Source organism: Neofelis nebulosa, chromosome 11 (genome assembly GCF_028018385.1).
Source record: "Neofelis nebulosa isolate mNeoNeb1 chromosome 11, mNeoNeb1.pri, whole genome shotgun sequence".
Taxonomy (NCBI): domain Eukaryota; kingdom Metazoa; phylum Chordata; class Mammalia; order Carnivora; family Felidae; genus Neofelis; species Neofelis nebulosa.
The window spans coordinates 30,998,064-31,020,104 of NC_080792.1; the positions used below are offsets into that span (position 1 = coordinate 30,998,064).

The 22,041-nt window shown below is 37.4% G+C and overlaps 1 protein-coding gene across 1 annotated transcript in view; it reads left to right on the plus strand.

Annotated features, from left to right (window-relative positions):
• The window catches only part of RIT2 (Ras like without CAAX 2), a 382,458-nt gene that overhangs the window by 125,401 nt on the left and 235,016 nt on the right, over positions 1 to 22,041 (plus strand). The window contains exon 3 of the mRNA XM_058692239.1: positions 5,875 to 5,948. Within this exon, the coding sequence (XP_058548222.1) occupies positions 5,875 to 5,948 (74 nt within the window). The remainder of the gene's footprint in view (positions 1 to 5,874; positions 5,949 to 22,041) is intronic.

Below are 22,041 nucleotides of genomic sequence, written 5' to 3' on the forward strand. Positions count from 1 at the left end.
AAAGTTATTTTTTTCTGTGAAGAGATCATCTGTATTTAAACACATTCTATCTTAAAATACTCTGGGACACAACCATTTTACAGATCATGGCCATAGGATTATGCAGTCATTCATCCTGATTATGGTAAATGGGGGAAAGAAAGGTAGAACAAGATGTCATCATTTCTTTCTGAAGGAACTAAGGAGAGGAGAACATCTACTCTTTTCTTTTCCTCACCCCCAAAACAAGAAGTGAGGCAGAGACAAAGGACTTGAAGCACTCAGTGTCAGTGCCTGTAGCTCAACCCTGTTACCTCTCATTTCTGTTTAGCAGAAGAGAGCCAAGGAATCAGGTTTCTCAAGAACCCCTCTATCTGGCTGAAAAGACAGTGTTAGAAGGCTCTAACATTGAAAGGATGTGGATGTCCTGAAATAGTTTCTGTTCATAACAGTATTGGGAAAGAACATTGATTTTGCTGCTCTTGCCAAGCTGCTGCAGGTCTACTCACTAATGATGACTATTAACTCTTTTAAAGACCTATCTGTTGGCTTATCCTTGCTATGAGAAGCCACTGTTTAGAATGGCCTCTCTCAGTAATGGCCATCTGCAGGTGCAAATCTCCAGGTAGTGTCTGTTATTCCAAAGGAAGCACTACAGCTTGTACCACCTCGACGGGTTTGCTGTGGAAAATCTACCTGAGGACCCTATAGAATGTATATGGTTGTCCCCTTGGCGTTGAACTTCCCAGAGCAGTGACATTGGGCATTTTCCTGGGAGCAGCAGGGAAATGTTGATTGGTATGAACTACCACACTAAAATCTGTCTATAGGAAAGATTTCAATTGCTGTGTAACTCAGATATCATCACCCCTTACTCTTCCCAGACCTAAATAAACTTGGCTTACTCCTCAATTTTAAAGCATGATAAAAAGTCTAAACTCTGCCCTATAATTCCCGTGTATTTCCAGGATTTACTTTTTAATGACACCCCTTTCTTCAGCTCTTATTTCCATGGTGGGGAAGTATGTTCTCATAAACTTTTAGTCTTCTCTGAAGCTAAGTTCAGCCAGTTTTCAAAACCATTTTCAAATCCAGCAAGCTTATATACCCTTATTAGATTTCACTGAATATTTATATTCAAGAGGATGGGCTGTGCTAGAATCAATGCAATTCCCTTTCTTTCTTGGCCTCTCACCAGTCCTCCCCCTTCCAAACTCTGTTTTCTATCTGTTACTTTTGAGGATTGACTTCAGCTCAACTTGAGCTCCTCTGGGTGTCTTCTGTCTTCCTAAATAAGTACATTTCAAATGTTTCTAATTTAACACTCATTATAATACAGTTGAATTACCTATTTATTTTCATGTATTCTCCCAAGATTATAAACTATGTGGATAGAAATCAGCTGTCTTGGGGCGCCTGGGTGGCGCAGTCGGTTAAGCGTCCGACTTCAGCCAGGTCACGATCTCGCGGTCCGTGAGTTCGAGCCCCGCGTCAGGCTCTGGGCTGATGGCTCGGAGCCTGGAGCCTGTTTCTGATTCTGTGTCTCCCTCTCTCTCTGCCCCTCCCCCATTCATGCTCTGTCTCTCTCTGTCCCAAAAATAAATAAAAAACGTTGAAAAAAAAAATCAGCTGTCTTTTTCAACATGGTAGATTCTGTGCCTATCAGAGTATGTAGCACAGATTACACACTCAAGCACATATCGATGTCATTATTGATAAATATATTGATATATTAGATTTGTATCAGTACTGGTTTAGTTTCTCTTTCTGCTCAAGAGAAAATTTCTAGTACACTGTGTTCTAAGATGCTTCTGCTTTATACACATATAAACACACAATTAAGATGATTTGCTTAAGTAATTGAGAAAGTTCTTATAAATTATCTGAACCTGAACCTTCATGTTGTATTTTTTTAATTGGGTTAATGATTAATATCTTAGAGATGTATACTACCTCAGAGTTAGAGAAACATATCTTCAGTGTAAGGCCAGTTATTACACATTTCAGGTTTTCAGGCAAACCATGTAAGAATTTTTCAAGTATCTTAAGATTTTTGAAAAAGTCTTCTAGTGAGGGGCACCTGGGTGACTCAGTTGGTTGAACATCCAACTCTTGATTTCATCTCAAGTCATGATCCCAGGGTCCTGGAATCAAGCCCCCTATCAGGTCCTGTGTTGAGCATAGAGCCTGCTTAAGATTCCCTCCCTTTCTCTCACTCTGCCTCTCTTTCTCTGCCTCTCTCTCTCCCTCACCCCTTCTCACGCTGTCTCTGTCTCTCTCTCTCAAAGTCCTCTAGTGAAAATTCAACAATAACCTAATATTTTCTCAGTTACATATTGTGGTTTTAATATATCCAAATTTTGCATTTACAACTAACATCTTAAAGGTATTTGAATATATTCTGCAAAAGAATTAAATAAATTTTTGTATAGATTATTCAGAACATCTTAATGTTTTTTAATTATAGACTTTATATTTTGGAAGATTATTGTAAACATATACTACCAAATTGTCTGATTTATTAGTTGGGTTGGCGGGGGGTGGGGAAGTGGAGCGGGGAAAATGACCACATGGGTAAATAGAAATGGCAGAAGTAGAAGTGATTTAGTTTTAAAATAATTTAAACTTAAAGCAATATAGTTACTATATAACATGGCTTGGGTTTAAATTGTGGTCTTTTTTTCTTCCTTACTTCCTCTTTCTTTTCTATTTTTTCTCTCTCTCATGCTCTTTCTTTCTTTCTCTCCCTCCCTCTCTCTTTCCTTTTTAAAGCACCATTGTTATATTCCACTTTAGTTGATCCTTCTAGAACACCTGTGCATTGACTAGTATGTACTATTAACTCCATATTACAAGTAAGATTAAGTGGTTGGCCAATAATAACAGCAGTATTTAGTGATGGATGTGAGGCTTTATACAGGCCTTTGGTGGCTTCTGCCTGTAAAATTTTAGAGAAGAAAAGTGAAGAAGACCCATCCTAAGAGAAGCAATGGTGTCCAATCAATGATCAGTGTTTTCAAATGAATTTTAAAATGGTATTTTAAGGTAGAATTTTAGAATTTAAGGTGGAATTTTAGAGATACCTCTAAGAATGTGGCTCCACTGTGCTTTTCAGTACAAATAATATAGCAGGCAGTTACTATTATTTCTGCCTGATAAAGCTTTGTATATATACATTTGGCCTCTTGCTTTAGAAGATAAATGAACTCACTTCAGGCTGCATCTATAGGCAGATGATTGAAATTCAGGGAGGTGTTTATATGTATTCAAGAGAGAATTTCTGTCACTGCATTTCTACATGGGAGGTCTCAAAGGGAGTGGATGGATGGAAACAGGAGGGAAGATTGTTTATTGGAAGGAAATGAAAGGGATTAGTTTCTATGGAGGCCAGGGAGGTGACCTAGATTCACAACACTGGAATGTGTACTGTGATAGACACTTCTTAAAAGAGAGAAAGAAATCTTGGATAGAAGGCCTGACTTAATTTCCAGCCAATTCACATCAAGTCTCTTTGAAGGGGTTTTGTGATCCCAAGAGAAGCTTTTATTTGATATATGTTTCATGTGCTGGGTTTATCTAGGGCTCAGATAATCACACAGAGCAGTTCTTGTCTGGATTACTCAGCATGCTCCTGGCCTCAGCAGGCTCTTTTTGGGGCCTTTGAGTTTAAATAAACAAACATGAAATCTGAAAGACTCACATATGATTCTTAGGTCACAGCATCCTTTCAGAGTAGCTATTCTTATTTCCCTATGAAATTGAAAAACAACCCTATGCATTAAAAAAAATATCCACACGATTTCTCATGTGTAAAAGGCAGATCAGTGAAAATACAAAGAGCAGTGGAGTAGAAAATAGAAAGACTGTGTGGTTGCTCATATATTGAATGGTGTCACAGAATGGTCAGTAGTTGCTGAAACCACACCTGATTGATCAGCCTGCAGATTATACTTCCCACAATTTTCTTTCTGGAGCACAGTCATAAGGTATGACTTTTCCTTGAAGAGGTAGGCTTATGTGCCTCTAAGTCTTTGGATCTTAACATCCCATTGCATATATGTGTGTCTTCCACTGTGATTGTTTAAGTTCTTGAGAGTAGAGACCAGGATCGTGTGTGTGCATGTGTTTGTACATCTTCGCATCTCCAGCACCTAGCAAAAACTTAGTTTTGGGGAGGTTCTCAGTACTGTGTGTTTAAAAAGTGCCTCCTTGGTTGACCATTACTATTTTCTAAACCAGAAGGTTCCGAAAATCATATGTGGTTCAAAGTCAACAGTATGAATAATTGTTGAAATTGTGCCAAAATTCAATGCTGTCCTAAATGCTGTTAGTAGTGGTTCTGTTTGCTCTTTACTTAAAATATAAATGGTGGATGGGGCACCTGGGTGTCTCAGTCATTTAAGCATCTGACTTTGCCTCAGGTCATGATCTCACAGTTTGTGAGTTTGAGTCCTGCGTCAGCTATGCTGGCAGCACAGAGCCTGCTTGGGTTTCTCTATCTCTCTCTCTCAAATAAAAAAAGAAAGAAACATTTAAAAAAGAAAGAAATTGGGTGGTGGGGAAGTCATTAAACCCAAAGCAAATAGAAGGAAGGAAATACTAAAGATTAGAAGAGAGGTAAATAGAGAATACGGGAAAAAAAAAAAGGAGAAAATAAATTATACTGTTACTTCTTTAAAAAGATGAACAAAATTGACAAACTTTTAGCTATATTAACTAAGGGTTTACTCAAATAAGAAATTGAAATAGGGAACTTAGTACCAAACTTACAGAAACAACAACAACAAAAAAATCAGAATTGTATGCAGAAGAATGAATACCCTTACCAAACATATTGAACAAAACAACAACAAACTGAAAATGGATCAATAACGTATAGGCAAAAAGCTAAAATTATAGAACACTTAGAAGAAAACATAGAGTTAAATATTCATTACCTTGAATTTTAGAATAGATACTTAGAACACCAAAAACATGAACAATAAAGAAAATTATACTTCATAAAGATTAGAAACTTTGCATCAAATGCCATTGTTAATAAATTTTAAAAACCTACAGAATAGGAAAAAAATATTTACAAATCATTTATAAGTGTTTAGAATCCAGAGTATATAGGCATGTATAAGTTAACAAGTACACAAACATATTAAAACTTCTTACAATTTTTGGTGTACAATTCTTTACCTTCTTGGTTAAGTTTATTCCTAAGTATTTTATTCCTTTTTGTGCTATTATAAATGGAAACATTTTGTTTTCTTTTTAGATTGTTTATCATCAGTGTATAGAAACACAACTGACTTTTCGTGTTTTTGTATCCTGTAACTGCTGAATTTATTAGAAGTTCCAAAAGTCCTCCCTTCCCCTAGCCCCATGGAATCTTTAGAGCTTTCTATTTATAAAATCATGCTATCTGTAAATAGAATATTCTACTGCTTCTCTTCCAATTTGGATGATTTTTATTTATTTTTCTTACCTCATTGCTCTGGCTAGGACTTTAGAACTATGTTAATTAGAAGTGATTAAAGTAGACATACTTGTCTTGTTTCTGATCTTAGAGGAAAAGCTTTCAGTCTTACATTGAATAGGATGTTGCGATGCGAATATGCAGTGCATGATGAACAACAGACTGATAAATGTGTTTCACAATTTGTTCTGTAGGTAATATGACCAAGGTACCTCAAATCATAATATTGTTCTAATGAAGGAGAAATAAATCTTAAAGCGGAAATTCTTTCCTATATTTTCCTGGGTTATCCTTCTCACTTTGTGTACTCAACTAGAATCTCTGATTCTTTTATTTAGTTAACCTATTTAGAAATTCTTGGTTATGAAATCTAAAAACCATGTCTTTCAGATTAATATATTTGAGTATAAATTCTGTCTTGTGTTTTTCAGAAGATGCTTATAAGACCCAGGTTAGAATTGACAATGAGCCAGCTTATTTGGACATTTTGGACACTGCTGGTCAGGTAGGTAATTTTCATAGCTTTCTCTAATCTTTGAGTCCAGTTTAGGCTTTAATCTCAAATCCATTTATCACAAAGAAGAGTTTAACAATTCAAACGGGACAAGAACAAATTCACAACAGCGATGGGGGATTAAATAAGAAAAGAATTGGAAGGGAAATGTGACTCTTGGCCAACAGAATATTTCAACATTCCCATAATGTTTTAAATATAAAAATATAAATGTAGATGTAATATTGCCACCTAAGATGATAAAATTAGTTTATTCCTCAGATGTATGTAAAACTTGTCTTAGACCCTAATATGATGATAATTTTTATTGGAAAAATGTACTGAGGTAAAAAAGGAAGATCTGCTCAGCAAATATACTCATGGAACCAAGGCTAGAGACAGGCAGAATGGGTGACATAAGCAAGATGCATCACAATCTAATGCATTAATTTACAGATGTGTAGATAAGAACAAGGACAAAAACTTCTTTGGTTTTAAAAGATACATAAGAAAACAGAAAGGTGGCAAATCAAACAATGATTAGAAAAAAAATAAGCAAAATATAACCAACCTTAAAGTGGGCATACCTGTATTAATATCAGACAGAACAGATTTTATTGCAAAAAAGCATTAATAAGGTGTGAAAGTGTCCTTTTGTAACAAAAGAATAATCAAAGATAATTTCTGGTCTATATTCAAGACAAATGTGAATCCAAAACACATAAATCCAAAAGCATGTATAATGGGAAACTTTAATGCACCTCCGTGAGTACGTGCTATGTCAAAAAGTAGTGCAGTTGTAGATTTGAGAACTCATTTAGCTGAAACAGCATGTTGCAGTCGATGTGTGAGTAGGCATTCTTTTCACATAAGTTTTTACACATTTTATTGATGTCTAATACAATTGCACAAAATGTAGTCTGAGATTATTTGATACATATATAATTTTGCTTTGTGACTTAGAATGTGATAAACTTTTGGGATATGTTTAAGCTAGTGACTACCTCTCCAGTGGGAAGGGGAGAGCGACAAAGTGGACTTCAACTATTATATGTAATGAGCCATGTTTCATAGAGTTCTGAATAAATATAAGAGAATATTAATAGTTGAGAGCCTGGATCATAGGTTCACAGATCCTCATTATGTTATTTTCCTTTTGTACTTAAAGGATTTATATGTTTAAATGTTCTATTTCATCTCTTTGATATAACTATTTAAAAATACTACATTAACTGGTACATTGGTATATGCCCCTGGCAATACGTGGTCTGTTTCTATATTTATGAGATTTATTAAGACTATTCGAAGTCCATATATTAGCAAACTCATTTGTTCTGAGGGATATTAGGACAATGGGCTTATGGTAGAAGAGGAGGGCTGAAGCCATTGGGGCTATTTAGAGTGGGGAAATTATTTCAGTTACTTGAAAGAGCTGCATTATCCAAGGGAAAATATACTTCTTTTCAGGGGAACTTTAAGCCTAATTACAAGAAGATTGAGTAGGTTAAATGTCATTCAATGTAATAAAGTATTTTTTAACATCATGTTATCAAGATCACTAGCATACAGTATATACAGTGTGCTCTTGGTTTGGGGGGTAGATTCCCGTGATTCATCACTTACATACAACACCCAGTTGTCATTGCAACAAGTGCCCTCCTCAATGCCTATCACCCATTTTCCCCTCTCCTCCACCACCCCCCCCCATCAACCTTCAGTTTGTTTTCTGTATTTAAGTGTCTCTTATGTTTACCTCCCTCCTGCTCTGTTTATAACTAGTTTTTCCCTTCCTTTTCCCCATGGTCTTCTGTTAAGTTTCTCAATTTCCACATATGAGTGCAAAAATAGGATATCTGTCTTTCTCTGACTGACTTATTTCACTTAGCATAATACCCTCCAGTTCCATCCACATTGCTGCAAATGGCAGGATTTCATTCTTAGTGCCAACTAATATTCCATTGTATATATAAACCACGTCTTCTTTATCCACCCATCAGTTGATGAACGCTTGGGCTCTTTCCATAATTTGGCTATTGTTGAAAGTGCTGCTATAAACATTGCCCCTATGAATCAGCACTCCTGTATCCTTTGGATAAATTCCTAGTAGTGCTATTGCTGGGTCATAGAGTAGTTCTATTTTTAGTTTTTTGAGGAACCTCGATACTGTTTTCCAGAGTGGCTGCACCAGTTTGCATTCCCACCAACAGTGCAAGAGGGTTCCCATTTCTCCACATCCTTGTCAGCATCCATTGTTTCCTGAGTTGTTAATTTTAACCACTCTGACTGGTGTGAGGTGATATCTCAGTGTGGTTTTGATTTGTATTTCCCTGATGATAAATTATGTTGAGCATCTTTTCACATGTTTATTGGCCATCTGGATGTATTCTTTGGAGAAGTGTCTATTCATGTCTTCTTCCCATTTCTTCACTGGATTATTTGTTTTTTGGGTTTTGAGTTTGGTGAGTTCTTTATAGATTTCGGATACTAACACTTTTTCAGATATGTCATTTGCAAATATCTTTTCCCATTCTGTTGGTTGCCATTTAGTTTTGTTGATTGTTTCCTTTGCAGTGCAAAAGACTTTATCTTGATGAGGTCCCAATAGTTCATTTAATAAAGTATTTGTAACAACTGAAAACCTCCTCTGACAACAACAACAACAACAACAACAACAAGCTTCTTGGGAAATAGCCAACCTACCTCACTGAAAATAGTCAACTAGAATTATGCTTTGGTAGAAAGTGAAACCCTTTGTATTTTTTTTAAATTTTTTTTAATGTTTATTTATTTTTGACACAGAGAGGGAGAGAGAGAGAGAGAGAGAGAGACACGGAGCATGAGCGGGGGAGGGGCAGAGAGAGAGGGAGACTCAGAATCTGAAACAGGCTCCAGGCTCTGAGCTGTCAGCACAGAGCCCGACACTGGGCTCGAACTCAGACCGTGAGATCATGACCTGAGCCGAAGTCGGACGCTCAACCGACTGAGCCACCCAGGCACCCCACCCTTTGTATTTTTAATAGTCAGTCTACAAGAATGTATGAACACTTACCTGGTCACATTTGGTATTAATGTAATCATGGATAACTAGATGTTTTTCCTCTCCATTGGTGTAGGGTTGGCCATATTACACTGCCCAGGTCAATGAATTGTCAGCAGATGAATCAACCTGCTAGTTCTTGGTTGAGGTCTTAGGCACTAAAGGTGCTTCTGCTATGCATGAAGAGAAGGCATGAGGCAGGTAACCCTTGGTTACAGGAAAATGAGGGAAACACATGGAACAGACCTAGACTCAAATCAAAGACTAGAGCAAAGCCCAGCTCACTCACAATCTGACGCACATCTCTTCTAGCCACCACACAAACTGATGAACTAGAAAACATCATGAATACTAGTAGCTTCAAGCTCCTAAGTTTAAGTAGCTTTGTCATGCAGCATTATTATGATAATAGCTGTCAGTGCGGCAAATTAAATGAGCCCTTATTAGTTCAATATGCCTAGAGATGGAAACTATTACTTGTTTGTAGATGAAGTGGTGAGTGTGGAGAGAGAAATCTACACATATTGACTCCAGTGCTTTGTAATGCTGAGAGTCTATGCTCTGGAATCAATGAAAAACTTGTAAATAAACAATTTTTAAAATGTATATATCCTTATTTTTCTGAGCTAGCTTCAATTGCAGCCAATCATATTCAGAAATGCATCAGTCTCAAAAGACGATGACTTGTTGGCTTCCAAACTATTAATCTCTCACATGCAAGAGATAATCTATACAGTTGATTTAATGAAACTTATGCCACATAGGGAACAGTAGAGAACACCACTGAAACACATTTAATAATACCATCTTGTTTTCTTTTGTAAATATTCTTATTAAACATCTGTTGAAATGTATTACCGTTACAACAAACCCAGGAAATAGAAACGTTACTGTTGCCACCTAGAATTTGAGTAAAACAGTATACAAAGAAACGACTGTCCTTTTGGAGGCAATGTTGGTAGTAGGGCCAACTAAGTGTTTGTGTTTGAGCTGTACACATAGCCCTGCAGTACTTAAATAATTCCATGGAAGAATCATTGGCCATCACCAAACAGCATGTTGGAAAGGACTTTTACCTTAACCATTCTTCCAGTGCTTCAATTCTCAATGCTCCTGCCAAATGCTCATTAAGCTTATGTTTGACCAAGTCAGATGATTAGGTACTCTGTTTCTGGAAACAGACAAGAGATTTTAGGAAACTTTAATTATTTGAAAGTATTTTCTTACAATGAGATTACATTTTCCTCTCCGTACTTTCTACCTATGGGTCTCAGATCCCTTGAAAAAAATGGTTACTCATTTTATAAATGAAAAATTTAAGTCTTACAGAGGTTAAATGACTTAACTAAAATAATAGAGCAAGCCACTGAGCCAGCTATTACTAGATTCTATCTACACTCCTGTGCAAGCTATTTCTTACTTCACTCCTCTTATGGAATCCCTTTGTATGTATGAAGGTACTATCCTAGGTGAAGAAAATGCAGGATAGAATAGAATTTTGCTTCTGTTCTTAAAATGCTTAAGGTTTGGAGCAATGGGAGATGCTAAATTAAAAATTGCAACAAATTGTGATAAGCAGTATAGCAGAAGTGTAAAATTTTTGGTAATGAGTTATCTCTGATACCTAAATATTCTTTGTTCTGACCTAAATATAAAAAAATCGATAAAAATAGACTTAAATAACAATATTTACATTAATTTAGATGAAACTCTAACTAAGTAAGTTCAGTTTAATTATAAATGTATTGAATTATTCTCCTCCTTATTAGAAATGATACAAATAATTGTCCTCCAAACACTTCAAATTATATATTTTTTGATGTGCTATATATCTAGTCACTGAAACTTCCTAGGAAGAGCAGAGAATTCCAATTTGGAATATGCAAGCTATGGTAAAACCATAAGCAAGTCCAGTGAATAAATGTTACTTTATGGGGAAGGAGGAAGTTGGGAGAGGGTGCTTTAAATGAAAGTCCATTGTTAAAAAGCAAGAATTCAGAGTGATGATAGTTTGCCATTGGCTGAGTTGCAGGGTTAGTCAATTTCTTCTAGAAGATTCAATGTACATATTTTCTTGTTGAGGCCTATAATTAATAATTCTTTCCTGTTGACACTTGTGTTGGGGTGTATAATGGACAGTTCTTCATGTAACTGATATGGTAACTTTTAGCCCTCTGACACTACTTTAGTGAGGATTCTCTTTAATTTTCACATTTCCTGCTTTGATTAAGACCTTTCTCTAGAAGCATCACTGATCAAAAGTCAGTTTTTCTACCACTCTAGTGATTTTGTCCTTCAATGCCAGGAAGGACCTTTCCTGGTTGTCATGTTCTACATCAAAGGGCAAATACATAAGCAGTTGGAAACCACTTATGGCCACATTTGGGTGACTAGATAGGTAAAGAGGGATAATTCTCAGACATTTTTCTTCTATAGTCCATATTTATCAAGATTGTAAACATTGAAGATCATCTCCTTATTAGGTACATCATTTTTACAAAGGTTTTACGGGCACCAAATACAAAACTTAAGAACAAAAGAAATACAATACAGAACAAAAGAAATAGCAAGTCCAAGTTGCCTGGTGGTTCTAAACTGGGACCATAGATCTGAAAGTAGCCAACTGAAAATATTTATTGACATTTATTCCAACTTAAGGGAGAAAAATTCTCCTTATGGAGGCAAACACACAGTCATGTATGCCTTCTGGAAGTCCCAGTTTAAAGCAGGCGCTTAAAACAAAATAGTAAATACTGCAAGAGCACACTGAAAGAATTAACCAAGTGCATTTGGAAAGATAGAGTGCAGGTATAAACATGAGGCAATAGCTAATGGACTCTTTACAAGAATGGCAAAACTTCAAGGATATATTAAACTAATATCTAAAAAATGCTTTTGGAGACCAATGTTATCCAATAATATACCCTATAAGTTTGCAAAACTTGATTCAGAAATCATGAAATTGAATAAAAATCCAGCCAGATAATAGTGCATATGAAAGAGTTTTGTGAATTCTGAGCCTTGTAACCCTTCAGAAAAAGCAAGTAAAAAATTAAATTGTCACAAGGTCATGATGATGCTTTCTGAAAGCTCATAATCGGGGGGAAAGTTTCCCCTTTCTCAAGGACTTGGGAAATGTGGACCAGGGCATTTTCTTTCCATAAAAGATATATTAGAAGAAAACAGTGAAGAAAAGGTCTGGTCTGGACATCTTGGAAAAGCTGTCTCCTCAGATGTTTTCTTTTTCAGTGCTGGGAAATGTTTATTTTCAGGTCACCAGATGGTGTGTAGGTTGAGTCAGAGTTTGGTGCTTTCTTTAGATGGGCCACATGAATCCAAGAGTCTATTCCTTGGAATTTGACAGTACAAGGATAAGTTAGCAATACCTGATAAGGACATTTCTAGTGAGGTTGAAAGGAGTCTGTCTGGAGGTGTCTTTTTCAATAGACAAGATCTCCAAATTGCAAGGTATTATGCTTAAAGTCCTCCCCCAGGAGTGCACTGTGAAAAGATTGCCCTGCTAAAGCATGGTTATTCTTAACAGAAGCAATTAGACCTTTACAGTGTTTAAGTATATCTTCTTTTATTAACTGTGGGTCAGAGAAGTCAGGGGCCATGTACATTGGACATCTTGTGACTATCTCAAAGTGTGAGAGTCTGAGTTTCAAAGAGAGTGACTCTGAGATTTAGAAGGACTAAAGGAAGTGCTTTGGGTCAAGGTATTTAGAGGAGCTCTACAGATTTTATCAGTGGAGTCTTAGTAGCATCAATAGTACATTTGACTCTGGATTGAGGATGATAAGCACAATGAAAGTGTTATAAAACCAGCCAACAACACAGACTTGTCAAAGCACATGACCATTAAAATGGATTCCCTGATCACTATAAAGTTTAAAAGGGATTTCCCAAGTAGGGTTCATCTTTTCTAACAGAATTTCAGTCACAGAAGAAGCAGTGGCCTGTATATAAGGGAAATTTCAGTCCAGTGAAAAATGCATATGAGCCATGACTAAAACCTATGAATAATCCATGAGATGGGGGGAAACTATCTAGCCCATTTGTTTGAGCAGGATTTCCTGCATTATAATTTAAACAGGTGGGAAAAGTGAGGTAGGGAATTTTTGTGGCCTTATTAATATTTTTATACCAATATTGGTTCATGAATTCTCTTAATGTATCAGTAGGCTAATGGTTTAATGACAATGGTATAGTGGTAAGTAGTGAGAATTTTGGAATTTCTCATAGTACCAAATTGCTACTTGTCCCAAACCAGAGTTCTCCCTTTTTATTGAATGAGCACTTACTAGGTTGTCAATATTGTATTTCTTTCCTGGGTCCAATTTCTGAGTATCTTTGGGCAATTTTTCCAAATATCATTTGGGAGAACATCTTTTTCAACTACAACTGAGGTTTGGCTATTAATTTCCTTGAAAGCAGTGTTTTTGGTAGAAATAACAGTGGTTAGGGTTAGGGTTTTCTTTGGTCTCCAGAGAGTTGAATTTGGAATGCCTAGGAACCTTAATAACCAGAGCATCCAGCAAAAGTATGGTATCTAGTAAATCTTGGATAAAGGATCCATTTTTAACTTTTCCACACTGGAGGTAAGAAAACATTAATGTTTCCTAGCATCCCAAAGTCAGGAGCTATCCTAAAGGCATAGGGACTAGGGGTATAAATGTTTGCAGTTTTACAGTTGGTGAAGATACAAGGATGGTTAAAGGGGATCCCATGACTTCTTCAGTAGCCTTAACTAAAAGGGGAGTGGTAGGAATGGTTCTGAGGCAAGAAGGATATCCTTGGGCTACAGTACCCTATGGGTTAATAATGGTCTGTATGTTTTGGGGTGGGTATTCCAATGGCATTCATTCCCTTTCTTCACATACAAAGAGGAAAAGGGGAAATTGATAATTAGGATGTCTGAGGGAGCTTTATTAGACTTTAAAGTCCCAAAAGTTAGATCTTCTGGATCCATATAATAGGATTAGGTATGTCATTTCTTTTAGTAAAGCATACAGAGGTTGAGCCATAAGGGAGAAGCTGGGAATCTAATTTTGAAAGTAGCTAGCCACTCCAAGAAAACCTCATAATTGGCACTTACTTAGTTTTAGGTTTTGGGAAGTTCAGGATGCTATAAAGCCAACCTGGGTCCAAATGTAGTTCTTGTTCTGAGGTCAGGTTCCATAAGTATTGAATCTGAGTTTAGCAAACTGTAATTTTGGGGGTATCTCGTGTCTCTTTAAGGCCAAAAATTATAATAGATAGATGCTGCCTTTCACTGAAGAGGTTTCAGGACAGCAAAGAGAATAAAATCATCTACTTACTGTAACAAAATAGAGTGTGCAGAAAACTTATCATCCAAATCAGCTTTTAAGGTGTGTGAAAAGTAAGGAGACTCTGTAAAATTCTGGGGCATTACTGTCCAAGTGCATTTCTGTTCTTTCCAAGTGAAGCAAAAAGATAGTGGCTATCTTTATCAACCTGAATAATAAAATTCACTGTATAAGTCAATTACATAAAAATTCACTTTTAGTGGAAATGGATTCTGGTAGCAAATGGGGAGGGGGTGTCAGGTAGGAACAACAAGGTGCCAAGGGATAACAACATTAGTTATTTCTTGGTGGTCCTGGACAAATCTTCATCCATCGCTGTTGGGTTTTCTCATAAGTAAAAGAATGGGTATTATAGCCACTAGTGCAGGGGATAATGAGCTCCTGCACCTTGTAATCTTCTATTATGGGCTTGATGCCTTGAAGAGTTTCTTTATTTATGGGGTATTAATTCTGGAAAGAGGGTTTTGAGGGGTCTATCTGAATCTTGATGGAAGGTGCACCATGGATTCTGCCAATATCAGTTAAAGATCTTGCCCATATAGAGGATGATAGCTGAACCAATAAGGACAAATGATGAGTATCCCCAGACTCAGCTAAAGTGTTGTCAGATTGAGCAAGTAAAAGATGTTGAAAAGTCATTTAATTCACCTGGTTGGTTTGATTACTATTGTCAAATTCTAGAATTATTTCCTCCTTTTGAGAGAAAGGAATTGTAGCATATTTTTCTAAGAACTCTCTACCCCCCAAGGTAGAGGGGTAGAGGAACTAAGGACAAAAGAGTGTTTATCTCTCACAGGGCCTAGGTGATGGACATAGGTTCAGAGACAGGAACCTGTTGAGATTGACTAGATACCCCCATTATTGAAACTCTATTAGTACTCCTAGGCAGGAGTTACTTTTAAACAGTGGGGTTGAGCCCTGAGAATGTAGCTCTGGTGTCAGTAAAGACAGAAATTCTTTTCTGGAGAGTGGTTTCTTTGATCCAATTAAGAGGGAGGATTGGGAAGAGCCCCTGTAGTTCCTCAGAACCCCTTATTGAGACTTAGGGGGCATAAGAAAGGCTGGCTAGAAGGCTGAAGGTGCCTGAATCTCTTAAGATGGTAGCAATCTTTTTTCTAACATCCTGGCTCTTGGCAATAACAGTAGAAGCAAGGAGGTTTTTGGTTTTGTGTAGGGGCCTTCATTTGCCAAAGTTGAAAATTAAGAATTTTAGAGGCGTCTCTCTTAGGTGACTTACCTAGGGTTCAAGTGAGCTGGTTTGCCAAGTTAACTAATTATGGAGTGGACATAGTTTTCCATTCCATTCTGGTCCCTTAACTAAAAAATATCATGGTTCAGCCCATTAACAAAGTTAAATACTACTTGAGTGGATTCAACGTCTAAGAAAGACCAGAATTATTGTTAAAGACAATTTAATGTTGATTATAATAGTAATAAGCAGGTTCATGAGGATTTTGTGTGCAAGTCTGAATTTTGTTTTAATCAATTTAGGAATGGCTACTGTAATTGCTCAGTGGAGATACCCAGGGAGTGTTCTAGCATTTTGTCAAAAATTAGGGGTCAGTTTCTCTAAATCCCTCTAAAACATTTCAAAATGTTACTATCAGAGGTGTGTGGGTGGCTCAGTTGGTTAAGCATCTGACTCTTGGTTTTGGCTCAGGTCATGATCTCACAGGTTGTGAGTTCAAGCCCCACTATCCATACTGAGCCTCCTTGGGATTCTCTTTCTTCCTCTCTTTCTGTCCCTTGCTCCCATCTCTCAAAATATATAAACTTTAAAAAAATGTTCCCATCAGGCTACTTTCACCAATGTTGGGCCAACTTAGATGTAAATCCGAGAAACCAAGTTGGTAAGTTTGAATAATTATGACAAATTCTTAGCAAACCTATGGGAACCTCCTAAGTCATTTTAGGAAATTCTGCATGGCTAACAATTCAGCTTTAGTCCAAGGAACAGAGTAAATTTGGGGTTTATTTGAATCATCAGAAGACTTAAATTTAACGGGGCAGGTTTTAATATGTTGGGGAGGAAGGAGGCGAAGGGGAAGAGATTCAGACAATAAGGGAAGTTTGGCAAGAGAATGAGAATGGTGAAACAGAGCTATAGAGGAGGTGGACCCAGTGTAGGTGGGGAGGATGATGTCATGGAAGGTGGGTCCTCAGCAAAAGGTGGCTGCCATGTGTTCTGAGACAAGGAAGATGGGGAAGAAAAAAGCCTCAGAATCCTTTTTGTTGTTCTTGAATTGTTTGCTTCCCTCAGTCTAGTAACTGGATTTTTCACAGGGCAATTTTCACAGGGCTGATGATGTTTGGAAGTTTCAAAATACCAATCAAAATAAACATCCAATCCACTGACAATTTAGAGCCATGCTGTCCAACTCAGTTTTGAGAAAAGTAACCTTGGGCAGATCAAAACTTCTCCATAATAGCAATTGATGTTCTAAGTTACTTTTGGTTGGGTTGGTCCATTTAGTGAGAAATGCAGATAAAGGGGCACCTGAATGTGTCAGTTGGGTAAGTGTCTGAGTCTTGATTTGTGTTCAGGTCATCATCTCATGGTTCCTGAGATTGAGCCCCATATCAGGCTCTGTGCTTACAGCATGGAGCCTGCTTGGGATTCTCTCTCTCTTTCTCTCTCTCTCTCTCTCTCTCTCTCTCAATCCCTCCCTCCCTCTGTTCTTCCTCCTCCTCCTCCTCTTCTTCTTCTTCTTCTTCTTCTTCTTCTTCTTCTTCTTCTTCTTCTTGTCTCTCTCCTCCCTCTCTCTCCTCCCTCTCTCTCCTCCCTCTCTCTCCTGTCTCTCTCTCTCCTGTCTCTCTCTCTCCTGTCTCTCTCTCTCCTGTCTCTCTCTCTCCTGTCTCTCTCTCTCCTGTCTCTCTCTGTCTCTCCTCCCTCTCTCTGTCTCTCCTCCCTCTCTCTCTCTCCTCCCTCTCTCTCTCTCTCCTCCCTCTCTCTCTCTCCTCCCTCTCTCTCTCTCCTCCCTCTCTCTCTCTCCTCCCTCTCTCTCTCTCTCCTCCCTCTCTCTCTCTCCTCCCTCTCTCTCTCTCCTCCCTCTCTCTCTCTCCTCCCTCTCTCTCTCTCCTCCCTCTCTCTCTCTCCTCCCTCTCTCTCTCTCCTCCCTCTCTCTCTCTCCTCCCTCTCTCTCTCTCCTCCCTCTCTCTCTCTCCTCCCTCTCTCTCTCTCTCCTGTCTCTGTCTCTCTCTCCTGTCTCTGTCTCTCTCTCTCTCCTGTCTCTGTCTCTCTCTCTCTCCTGTCTCTCTCTCTCTCTCTCTCTCTCTTCTCTGTCTCTCTCTCTCTCTCTCCTGTCTCTCTCTCTCTCTCTCTCTCCTGTCTCTCTCTCTCTCTCTCTCCTGTCTCTCTCTCTCTCTCTCTCCTGTCTCTCTCTCTCTCTCTCTCCTGTCTCTCTCTCTCTCTCTCTCTCCTGTCTCTCTCTCTCTCTCTCTCTCTCCTGTCTCTCTCTCTCTCTCTCTCTCTCGTGTCTCTCTCTCTCTCTCTCTCGTGTCTCTCTCTCGTGTCTCTGTCTCTCTCCTGTCTCTGTCTCTCTCCTTTCTCTCAAAAATAAGCAAATTTTAAAAACAGAAATACATATTAAGAGGAAATGCCTATAATATTTAAACAAAAACCTGGTTAGGGTCCCAGAATGGGGGAAGCAGCACACTCAAAGCGTTTTGATGATTGGGATCATATTTCTTAGAGGGTTTCTCTAGAGAGAAAGAGAGAGAAAGAGAAATCCTAAACTGCACAGTTTCAACAGGACAAGCCCAGCCCCAAAGGAATTGAACAAAAGACTAGCATAGTTCCAACAGGAAAGATCTAGTCCCAAACAGGAGTCAGGACCAAAGGCAAAAGGAGTGTTCTCAGAAAAGATAAAGCCTTAAAACAGATCCTGACTAACATCTGGAGAGGTCAAAACACAGAGTGGAGCTCAAAATCCAGGAGAAAACTTAACTTCAAACTGCAGGGTTGGTAAGAAACCAGGGAGTTCAATCAGCTCTGTGGGTATCAGCACCTGTCTGCTAACTAGTTTCAGTTATTGGGGGTCATCTCTGGATACCACTTCTTATCATCAAATAACATTTACCTTCAAAATAAAAAAAAAAGTTATTTTACCATCAGAGATGAATTTTTTCAGTAATAGCAGATAATAGCAGTCAGGACATGCAAGCTATAGCAAAACCATAGACAAGTCCAACAAATGTTATTTTTATGGAGAAGGATGAAGCTGAGAGGGATTGTTTTGAATGCAAATTGGTTGCAGAAAAGCAAGAGTTCAGGGTGGTGATGGTTTCTCATGGGCTGAGTTGCAGAGATAGTTGATTTCTCGTAGAAGATTCAATGTACATCTTCCCCTATTGAGGCCTATAATTGACAATTCTTTCCTGTTGATGATTCCTCCATTGGGGTCTAGAATTGGCAATTTTTCATGTAATTGACATTGGTGGTATGACATCCCCTTCTAGCTTCCTGACTGCACTTGAGTAAAGTTTCCCTTTAATTTTTATGTAAACTAGAAATAAGCCTTTATCTTAAGGGTTTGCCATAATAGTCAGAAATATATGAAGAAAAAGTAAAAGAAAAAATTTTAAATACATTCAAAAATATAGACAGAAGAAAAAATATAGGCAGAGATTAAAATACAAACTGATATTAACAGTATCAGCATTAAGAGAATAGTTCAGTTCTAAATATGACAAAAGAGAGCATGTTTACAACCAGACTTGTGTCCTGAATTGATAAATCTCGATCATACACTTTGATTTTTGGGAAAACAGGCTTATGTCATGGTGAATGATTATGTTGGCTCTGAGACAATTCACTATTAACAGTTCTACGAACAGGATGGTCCTAAATCCTAATTTTCCAAGGGCATTCCTAGTTAGTACTTGGTATAGATGAATCAATGCTTGTTAATTTTTTTTTAGCATTGCTATTCCTTCAAAAATGCTCTGTTTGGATTATAATTTATATATTCATCCGAACTATAAACTATTAGCTTTCTTCTCCAGTAAAGTGGCTCTAAAAGGTGACTGTAAAACACCTGTAGGGAGGTAGGTGGAGGATGGGGGAAATAGGGGATGGGGATTAAAGACTACATTTACCATGATGGGGGGGGGGGGGGAAGAAAAAAAAAACCACTTGTGATTTAAAGCAAAGCCAGGAAAGCAAACCACTAAGCAAATAAGCCCAGAAACCAGAAAAAAAAAAACATGACTTGTAATAGCCAAACCAAATGTCAAAAGAAAAAAAAATCCATGGAATAAATTTCCTATATTCTTGAAGAACTTTCTCATAATGAAAGAGACTCTCAGGTCCTCAGTCTCTGTCATTTTGATATTGGAGTCAGATATAATACATGCTGGTTCCTTTTTCCTGAAGAAGTTTTAGAAGCAAAATTTCAGAAGTGGGTTTCTGTAAGTAAATATTTTTATAGTTGAAAAAGAAAAACTGACAACCTATAATTTAGGAGCAAGATAAAATTTTTATTTTATTATTTTATTTTATTTCAGAGAGAGAGAGAGAGAGTGTGTGTGCAAGTGGGGGGGAGGGGCAGAGGCAGAGAGAGAATCTCAAGCAGGCTCCACATTCAGTGCAGAGCCCAATGCAGGGCTCAATCTCATGACCGTGGGATCATGACCCCAGCCAAAATGAAGAGCCAGAAGCTCAACCAGCTGAGCCACTCAGTGCCCCAAGAGAAAATTATTTTAAAACACAAGTTGAAATGCAGTAGTTTAGAAGTATGTAAATCTGGGATCATTTGGATATTAAGACAAACATTTCTAAAGCCAGATACAATGATATTCATAAATAACATTATTAAACTATCAAAAATTATAAGTTATATTTTGGATTTTCTGCTAGTACAATATAAAAACAAACTTCTACAAGATGACCATTAAAAATTGGTTTTCGTGTTTGTTTATTTTGAAGAGAGAGAGGGCTCATGCATGCAAGTAGGGGAGGGGCAGAGAGAGAGGAAGAGAGAGAATCCCAAGCAGGCTTCATGCTCTCTGTGCAGAGTCCACCATGGAGCTCTATCTCACAAACTGTGAGATCATGACCTGAGCCAAAATCAAGAGTCAGACACTTAACAGACTGAAGCATCCAGGTACCCCAAGATGATAATTTTTAGATGTTCTAAATATAAATTTCTATTAACTTCAGGAGGTGAGCGGTGGGGGAGGAAATAGCTAGACAGTGAATTGTATAAAAATACAAAGAAGACACAGAGGCCCATAACCATGTCCTTAGTAATTTAGTGTATGTACAATGCAACAATAAGATGACCTCTGTATATATCCATCTATGCACCTATCTCATTCTCAACATGATTAGTTGGGCATCCATAGATTTACACTGGATTAATCATTTTATAAGGACAAAAGAAGCAAAATCACTATAGTCTCTGGCCTTGAAAAGCTTGCACTTTTATTTTTGCATATGTTTAAGAAAGAATCTAGATTCAGAACTGAGGAAAGAGATGTGAAATTTATTGCTGTGTCTTAATCATATTACCTCTTTAGCTTTCTCTTATAAACATTGAGTGTTCCTTATTAAACCATGTTTTAAGCATCTAATTACTCACCAATGTGATATGTGAAACGTTAAGATTTATATTTATCATTTATATTTTTAGCTGAAACTTGGCAGCCCAAACCTGCCATATTAAAAAAAAAAATTATATACACTTAGCCTAAATGTACCAAGTAAAATGACTACTAAGACACTTTAAATATACTTTTGATTAAAAATAACTGAAAAACGGGCTGTCATTCAATGAACTCATCATTCAAAGTATTTCCTTTAGTATTCCACTTTTGTGGTGGACAATGTGGGGCTTTGCATCCTATAATTACTGCTGGGCTACTCTGCAAACAACTTACACAAAGAAAAGTCCTTAGTAGAATCTCTACTCAATTCCTAAATGTTTTTTCTTAATACCCATGTAAATGACAATAATTATGAACATGTAAAATTAGAAGGGGGTTTAGAAGTCACATGTCTTCCTCTGTTTATAAATAAAAATTCTGGGGCTCAGAAGAGATAATTGGCTTATCCAAGGTCACATGGCTGTTAAATGCCTATATTAGAGTGAATGTCATGCTATGTCCATAAGTCATTCCTAAAATCGTGCAGTGATGTGGTTACATTACCTCCTCTAAAAGCCATTTTTGTGGACAGTATTGAACTATTCATGACTGCTTGCTATTAGTGTATCACTTTTTTGACAGTACTAATGATACTTTGATTAAAAGAATCTTAGTTGAAAACCCCCAGTACAGGAAACTGACAAGAACAATGAATCGAAAACTCGCGATGGTAACACCAAAGAAGAATCTAAAGAAAAAGAATGCCATCAGTACAAGAGTTTGTTTGCCACCATATTTTCCCCTTTATATATTCTATAACATTTTGCATAAAGAGATTATCTTCCCTACTTCTAAATGTCAAGGGGATTTGTAGGATTTTTTTTTCCTTGAGTTACATTGTCATATGTTGATCCATTAGGAAAAGATTTGCGTGATAAATTAATAACAATATTGCATCCATTTGGCATCTCTCTGAATGATCAAATTAGCAAGAATAATAAGGTCAGCCCATACCACTTGTTAGGACTCCTGTACAGCTATATCCTGAAGGAAGAACCCAATTATGAATAAGTACTCCATAGAGGCACCTGGGTGGCTTAGTTGGTTAAGCTTCTGACTTCAGCTTAGGTCATGATCTTGAGATCTGTGAGTT